General features: G+C 40.8%; 1 protein-coding gene across 1 annotated transcript; it reads left to right on the top strand.

Moving 5' to 3' along the window:
• The first annotated feature begins 5,771 nt into the window (after positions 1–5,771).
• On the top strand, positions 5,772–6,188 carry LOC140842954 (uncharacterized). Its single transcript, XM_073211164.1, has one exon. The coding sequence runs from the start codon at positions 5,772–5,774 to the stop codon at positions 6,186–6,188; it is 417 nt and encodes a 138-aa protein (XP_073067265.1).
• Positions 6,189–8,978: the final 2,790 nt, after the last annotated feature.

Raw genomic sequence — 8,978 nt, 5'->3', positions numbered from 1 at the left:
GACATAAATATCTGCCATCTGGTCATGTCTGTACGTCATTTTGTACGGAATAAAGCATGCTGATTTGGTCAATATGTCAATCACGACCCAAATAACATCACAATCTCAATAGGAACGTGGTAGCTTCGTCACGAAGTCCATAGAAATGTGATCTCAATTCCACTCTGGAATGGATAAGCTCTATAATAGTCCCCCTGGTTTCTTTCTTTCAGCTTTCACCTATTGGAAATTTAGACATCTGGAAACAAACTCTGCAATATTTGATTTCATCTGTTTCCACCAAAACTGTCTTTTCAAATAATTATACATCTTTCTGCCACCAGGATGGATAGTGAATCGATTGTGGTGTGCTTCTGACAAAATCTGTCGTTTCAAATCTGAAACATCTGGAACAACAAGACAATTATTCACATATAATACACTGTCACAAACCTGATATTCCGATCGATGTCCTCCTCTGACCATCAAAATTGAGTTCTGAACGTTCTGATCAACTTTCTGAGCCGCTTTAATTCTCAAATCAGCTCTGGTTCGACTTGAACAACATATAGTCTCAATGGTTTACAATTTGTTTCAAATACTAATCCAGACAAACAGAAATCTTCAATCAAATTTGAAACACCAATCGTCGATAAGGATAAAGAGCATACCTTTCGACTCAGTGCATTAGCTGCTGCATTTGATCTTCCAGGAAAATATTTGATTTCACAATCAAAATCTTTAAGCAAATCAAGCCATCTTCGTTGTCTCATATTCAATTCAGACTGTGAAAACAGATACTTCAAGTTTTTATGATCAGAATAAATCTCAAATTTCTCACCGTATAAGTAATTTCGCCATATCTTCAGTGCAAATACAATCGCCGCCAATTCAAGATCATGAATTGGGTAGCGAGTTTCATGTGGCTTTAGTTGTCTCGAGGCATAGACAATCACATGTCCTCGCTGCATTAAAACACAACCTAATCCTCTGTGAGAAGTATCACAATAAACCACAAAATCACCAGTACCTGACGGAATAGTCAACACCGGAGCACTGGTTAACCTCTTCTTCAACTCTAAGAAACTGGACTCACACTCCTCTGACCAAACAAATGGAGCATTCTTCTGAGTCAGCTGCCTAATAGGTTTAGCAATACTGGAAAAATCTTTGATAAATCGACAGTAATAGCCTGCTAAACCCATAAAACTGCGTATCTCTGGTATAGATGTCAATCTAGGTAAATTGATCAAGACCTCAACTTTTCTAGGATCGACAGAAATCCTATTGCCAGATATAATATGCCCCCAGAAATACGACTTGTCTCAGCCAAAAGTCACATTTGGACAGTTTTGCATATAAGTTCTCAGTTCTCAAATGTTCGGCATGATCATTCAAATTATTTGAATAAATCAAAATATCATTAATTAAAATAATCACAAAATCATCTAGATACTTCTGAAATATACGGTTCATCAAACCCATAAACACAGCTGGAGCATTTGTCAAACTGAACGACATGACTATAAACTCATAATGACCATACCTGGTTCTGAAAGTTGTCTTCGGTATATCAGAATCTCGAACTCTCAGTTGATGGTATCCAGATATCAAATTGATCTTGGAATACACAGAAGAACCCTGCAAAGGATATTTGTTCTTTACTGTTGCCTTGTTCACTTGCCGATAGTCAATGCAGAGTCTCATTGAACCGTCCTTCTTTCTCACAAACAGTACTGGAGCACCCCAAGGAGAAACACTCGGTCTGATGTACCCCTTGGCCAGTAAATCTTCTAACTGCTCTTTCAATTCTTTGAATTCAATCGGTGCCATTCTGTATGGAGCTATAGAAATAGGAACTGTACCTGGTACCAATTCAATGCTGAAGTCTATCTCTCTGACTTGAGGCAATCTCGGAATCTCATCTAGGAATACGTCAGCAAACTCACATACCACTGACAAATCTGCCAATGATGGGCTCGATTTCAGTACATCTACTGAATACACAAGGAATCCCTCTGATCCTTTCTGTAATAATCGAGTCATAGATAACGCAATCGAGTCATAGATAACGCAGATATCAAATGAATTCTGGATCTTGAACCCTTATCGTAAAATTTCCTTTCATCAGCCATATCAGGTCTGAATCTCACAATCTTATGGAAGCAATATACGGTAGCTCTGTACTTGGTCAGTGTATCAATACCGATAATACAGTCAAAATCAGACAATCCAAGTACAATACAATCTAACTCAATCTCATGCCCGTCATACTGTAGCATACAATGATTCACAGAATTCACTGAGATAAGACCTCTCCCCAAAGGTGAAGAGACAGATACTATAGTAGATAATGACTCAACATGCAATGCATGAATCAAGGCAAATCGTTCAGAAATAAATGTATGGGAAGCACCCGTATCAATCAATACATAAGCAGGGTAACCACCAAGAGAACAGTTACATGCAACAACATCATCTGGTGCTTCCTGAGCATGTTCTTCAGTCAAAGCAAATACCCTGGCCTGTTGTCTAGGAGGCTGGCTGAATGTCTGGCTTCCTCCTGGCCTCGGCTGTGACTGAGCAGGTGCTGGCTGGAACGAGTGAACAACAGATGATCGTCTATCAGTCTCAGCCACTGATCTAGATGATTCTGCTTTCTGGGGTCGTTGAGAATCTCGCTGTGGACAGACATTAGCAAAATGTCCTGGCCGTCGGCAGATGTTGCAACTACCAAACACACCTCAGCATTGCTCTGTGGGATTTCTTCCTCCACAGGTTCCGCAATAAACTCCTGTATAACTCTGGCTCTGTCGTGAACCACTGGAGCTAGAAGAACTAATTCCTGACTTCTTAAACTATTTCCTTCTGATTTTCAGATTATCTTTCTTCCCACTACTGCTACTATCACTATCAAATCTGAGAGGGGGTTGTTGGAACTGAGTCGAGGGTTGTTGCCGTTTCTGTGATTCTATAGGTGTCTCTGTCACATCCATCAGATTAGCTGAGGTACTACCCTGTTCTGGGATTCTTCAAGGAGGCATATCTGAGTATCAAAATGGTTAGTAATCAAATCTGAAAAATCTGTCTCAGTCCCTTTCTGATCATCTTACCTCTGATCAAGAATCGGTTCTGATTCATTCTCAATAATAAACTTTTCCAATCAAATCAGATAATCAGGCAAACATGTATTGAAGCAGTAAAACAATATAGCATTCAAAAGCAAGGAAGAAAACTCAATCTACCTCGCTCACTAGCTTCTATCTCAGTCTAAGGAACCTACTGCTCTGATACCATCTGCTGTGGGGAACCCGGATGCTAATTCATTTCTTAATCATCTTTGGGAATAATTGGATCAATTAAATAAACTGGGCCTAAATTTTTTTCCAAATACAAATGCGGAACATAGCATAATCAATCTGATATACATGCCAAAAGTAAAAATACAATTCTTGTACAAAATACAATAATGTCAAACTAGGGTTCAATCACTATACGTCAAGTGCTGACACCTATTCTTCTTCTGTGTTGGGTCTCCATGCTAATTTTGATCTCTCATCTTCTTCTTGACCCTGATCTTGTCCCACCTGTTTTTATGCACACATACAAACACAACAACAGGCGGAGAACTCTGGTGAGAATAATATTCCCAGTATAAACAATGTATACATGCAATCATATAAACATATACAAAAGCGAAAACAGTTATCAATAACATGTATCAAATCTGAAAACATGAAATGATATAAAACTGTAAATCAACTCATATCTTTGACTCGACTCTGATCTAGTCTAGTCTATGGATCCCGGTTCCCGGACGTTGGCATACTATATCAAATCTCAGCAATAGAAGTCGATCTACTCCTAAGCAACATCGATATAAACCGAACATCCAGTGTCTTGGCACCTCCGCCAAAGACTAGGGATATCCGCCTATGACTCTTTCTCGATATCTATCTTTTATTCTCTACTTTTCTATAAATCAATAGAATAAGCATATTCATTCAAATATTACAAAGGTATCCCAATCAATGATAGATATAATCAGAACTCAATCTAAGTCTGTTTCGACGGCATAAAATCGAAATTTTGAAATACCGGTGATACAAAATCAGTATATTCCAATCCCAATAACTCATAATCAATCAACAAACACAATCTTATACCAAATCTGTATAATCTCAATCAATTCGACTCTGAAAATCATAAAAATTCCATAAGGTATCTGTTCTTCAATCTGGTTTCGATTATACGATGTCTAATAACTCAAAAACAGCATATATTAATCATATCTGATTTCTTCAATATCATATTTTCAAATCATATCCAAACCTAAGAAAACTTACGACCGTGTGAAGCCTTTGTCGAGAGGATCACGGAAATATGTTCGGATCGAAAATCAGACGGTCGGATCTTGCAACAAAATTCAAATTCTCTTATATGAAGAAATTTTCCCCGGAGCTTCTCGTTCTTCTTCTTTGCTGATTCTGAAGGAACGAGATTATTAACACACACAAATATGTATCATGCATGGCTAGGACAAGTGGCCAACTTCTTTGTACTGCACGTCTCGCGCATATGCGCGATCCTCCTCGGTGCATATACGAGAGACATTCTGTCTCGGCGCTTAACCATCACAGCAGCTCGTGCATATGCGCGCACCATCTCCACACATATGCGCGAGACCTATTGTCTCGGCACTTGGCTTCTTCACATTCTCGCACATATGCGCATATGCGCGCGCACTCCCTTCGAACATATGCGCGAGGTTCTCTGCCCATCTCGCGCATATGCGCGGATCGTGTCGCGCATATGCGCGAGACCTTCTGCCCTCGCACATATGATATCACATGCTATTTCATATCTCTCCTCAGAATGATACTTCTATAATCACATCAATTCAAAATCAACAATCTGAGATATACATCTCGAGCATTACAATAGATCTCCGATCAGGATACCACCAGCTGAAGATGAGAGTCTGACGTGCATAAGACGACTTTAGGTTGCGTTATGGGCACTATGAGTTCATGGTAATGCCCTTCGGATTCACGAACGCGTCAACAATCTTCATGGATATCAAGAATCGTGTGTTTCAGCCGTATTTGAATCAGTTCGTCATACTTTTCATAGACAAAATCGTGATCTATGCGAAGAGTAGAGGGTAGCACAGTCAACATCTGAGAACCGTACTGCGGACCTTATAGGACAGACAGTTATATGCCAAGTTCAGTAAATGCGAATTCTGGCTAGACAGAGTTGAATTATTGGGCCAAATAATATCTGTGATGGAGTAAAGGTTGATCCCAGTAAGGTCGAGGTAGTCACAGAATGGCTAGCGCCTAAGAGTGTGACAGAGATCCGCAGCTTCTTGGGATTAGCCGAGAACTACTGGAAGTTCATTCAGGGCTTCTCTTCTATCGTGGTGCCTATGACCGTCTTGACGAAGAAGAATGCCAAATTCATCTGGGATCAGAGTGCCAGGAGATTTTTGACAGGCTGAAGTAGGCAGTGACTTCAGCGCCAGTTCTAGCTATGCCATTAGGGCAAAGAGAGTTTGTGCTTTATACTGATGCTTCGAAGCTCAGTTGGGCACGGTTCTGATGCATCATGAGAGCGTTACAGCCTATGTGTCCAGACAGTTAGAGGTCCATGAGAAGAATCATACGACTCATGACATCGAGTTAGCATCAGTGGTATTCGCCCTGAAGATATGGAGGAACTAATTGTATAGCATGATTTTCACTGATCACCAGACCCTGAAGTAATTCTTTGCACAGAAAGACCTAAACATGAGACATCGGAGGTGGCTAGAGCTAGTGAAGGATTATGACTACAACATTAGCTACCATATAGGTAAGGCTAATGTTGTTGTAGATGCCCTGAGCAGGAAGAATTCAGTGACCGCTCAGTTGTTGGTACAGAGACCATTGCAGGCAGAGATTCAGATGTTTGAGCTTGCAGTTTATGCTAACGGTGATGCCCTTAGTTTTTGTACCCTGACAGTTCAGTCGACACTGAGGGACAGGATCCGAGCAGGGCAGACTTCTGACGAGCAGTTAGAGGAGTGGAGACAGTGGGATGAGTCTAAGGGCCAAAGCTTGTATACAGTTGAGGACGACATACTCATATATCCTGACCAACTGTGGGTTCCTAGCATTGATTCCCTAAGAGAATATATCAAGAGTTTGGCCTACAACACCCCGTAATCCATCCATCCACGGAGTACAAAGATGTATAAGGATCTGCGGACTCTTTATTGGTTGTCGGGCATGAAGCGAGATATACTGCGTTTCGTCTCTGAGTGTTTGACGTGTCAGCAGGTCAGGGCAGAGCATCAGAGACCTGTAGAAAATCTGAGACCACTTCCTATTCCCGAGTGAAAATGAGAGAACATCACCATGGACTTTGTGACAAGGCTATCGAGGAGAGCTAGAGGATATAATGCCATTTGGGTTATAGTTGATCGGCTCACTAAGTCAGCACACTTTCTACCGATCAGGAACACTTACACCATGACTCAGTAAGCAAAGCTGTATATTAGAGAGATGGTCTGACTACATGGGATTCCAGTGTCCATCGTGTCAGACAAGGATTGGAGGTTTACATCTGCATTCTGGAAGAGTCTGCATCAGGCATTGGGTACCAAGTTGTTATTCAGTACAGCTTTCCATTCACAGACCAACGGTCAGCCTGAGAGGGTGATTCAGATATTGGAAGACCTACTCAGAGCTTTCATGATCGACTTCCAAGACAGCTGGGAGCCGAAGTTACCTCTCGTGGAGTTCACGTACAACAACAATTACCAAACATCTATCGGCATGGCTCCATATGAGGCATTATGGGAGGATGTTTAGGTCGCCAATTTATTGGGGTGGGGTAGGGGAAAGAGCAGAGTTGGGGCCTGATATTGTTAGTCAGATGGTAGAGTTAGTGATCAAGATCTGAGACACGATGAAGACTACTCAGAGCTGGCAGAAGAGTTACGCAGATTAAAGGCGTAGAGATATTGAGTTTGCAGTAGGAGATCGTCATTTTGTGAAAGTCGCACCGATGAAGGCTGTGATGAGATATTGAAAGAAGGGCAAGCTCAGTCCTAGATTCATAGGACCATTCGAGATCCTAGAGAGAGTGGGGACACTAGCTTACAAAGTCGCATAACCTTCGAACCTGGCGGAAGTTCATAATATATTCCATGTCTCTATGCTACGGAATTATATTCGAACACTTCGTATGTACTGAATTATGAGCCACTGCAGCTGACGCCAAACCTTTCTTTCAAGAAAAGAGCCACTTAGATATAGGATAGGCAGGAGAGGAGACTCCGAAACAAGGTGATCCACATGGTCAAGTTCAAGTGGCTGAATCATCCAAGGAGGAAGCTACTTGGGAGATTGAGACCAAGATGAGGAGTTGCTACCCGGAGTTTTTTGGTACGTTTTAATTTCGAGGATGAAATTCTTTATAGTGGGAGGAATTGTATGGTCTAGGAAATTCGAGCTATGTAACTTGACTGCATGCAATCTATGGTTTTATTAAAATATGTGTTTCATTATTTTATTGAATGATTATTGCATAGATATGGGGTTTGTTTCATGGTTTATTTAAAGTTTCATGCATTAGGGCTTTAGGTAGTATTTCGCGCTCGAACAAGGAACAGATACCAGGGGTATTTAGGAAAAATATTTTTATTAAATAATTATTTTTAATTATTTCAATTATGTGTAATTAGAGGAGATTTTCAAAAATTATCCTTGGTGGAGTATTTTTACTCGTTGGGTCATATTTTAAACCGGTATGCCAATTTTAGCAAGTCAGAGGACTTTTTGAGGGCTCGAACAATATTTTCAAAACCGTACCCAAACGAAATATTTTTTGAGAGTGTTATTGGGCTTGATGGGTTTATTTTACTTCTTAATGCCTATTCTAAACTCTCGGCCTCCCCCTCCCTCACATCAGCAGCAGCTTTCCATTCAAAATACATCAGCCACTCAAAATTCCCCTAGGTTTTCAAGAAAGCTCCTTCCCCGCCTCTCCGGAGCAAGTTCTACGCGTATATATCAAGGTTTTCAAGCGTATAAACATAAAGGCACGCCATAAATCCCTTTTTTCTCATTATTCACGTTACTTTATGCTGGTGTGTGTGTGTTTGAATGAGGAATGCATGAATCTTTTATGCTGAATCGTTTATGCGTCGTTTTGTCACGGAATATGAATTTGTTGTCATGTAACTCACGTTTTGTAAGGGGCTGCCGATTTGTGATGCTAGGGGGCTGAACGTCGAGGGTTAAGGTATATAATTGCTAGAGTCGAGGGTCGGTTAAACTATGGTGAGGTCTGATTGAACCTAGGTTATGTTTGTGAGGTTTGCGGCTAGATCGAGCTTGGGGATGGGAACCGGCTATAGGGGAGCCTATCCAGGCCACGTTGCAGTCCCTAAAGGGGTTTAGACGTGGTCTAGAAGGGCTCAATTGCGGTTGGTCTTGTTTTAGGGGCCGGTCAATGCGCTTGTACCAAAAATGGTTGAGGTATGGTTTGTTTTCTGGTGAATCGCGTGGTACACTTTTCATGGGCAGTATGCATGGGTCGGGTTGGTCCAGTAGGGTGTCCTTGACGTTATCTTAGTCCTAGGTGTCGTTGGCTCAAGGCTGGTTGGATTCAGTTAGCTCTAGGATCGAAATATTGGGGGCTCGACACATTAGGGTTTGTACGAAATCAAAGTGCCAAAAATCCAGCAACTTTCAAGGGTTGTTTTGTTAGAGTAGGTGCACATGGAGCCAAGTGTTGGCCGAGTGTTCACAATGAAACTCTATGTATAAACAGTCTTTATTTTAATAATATTTGAAATTATTGTTTTGACACTTCTTTATATGTATACACATGCTAGTTGCATAGATAAAATCCTTAAATATACAAATAGTAGAAAGAATATGAGATTCTCATATGATGAGTATCATGAAACTCTTATTTTCAATACTGTATATTCTAAACATGTAAGG

The sequence above is a fragment of the Primulina eburnea genome, chromosome 10 (assembly GCF_022965805.1).
Source record: "Primulina eburnea isolate SZY01 chromosome 10, ASM2296580v1, whole genome shotgun sequence".
Classification (NCBI taxonomy): domain Eukaryota; kingdom Viridiplantae; phylum Streptophyta; class Magnoliopsida; order Lamiales; family Gesneriaceae; genus Primulina; species Primulina eburnea.
Note: the sequence above shows the minus strand (reverse complement) of the source record. Positions and strands in the feature narration are given on the sequence as shown.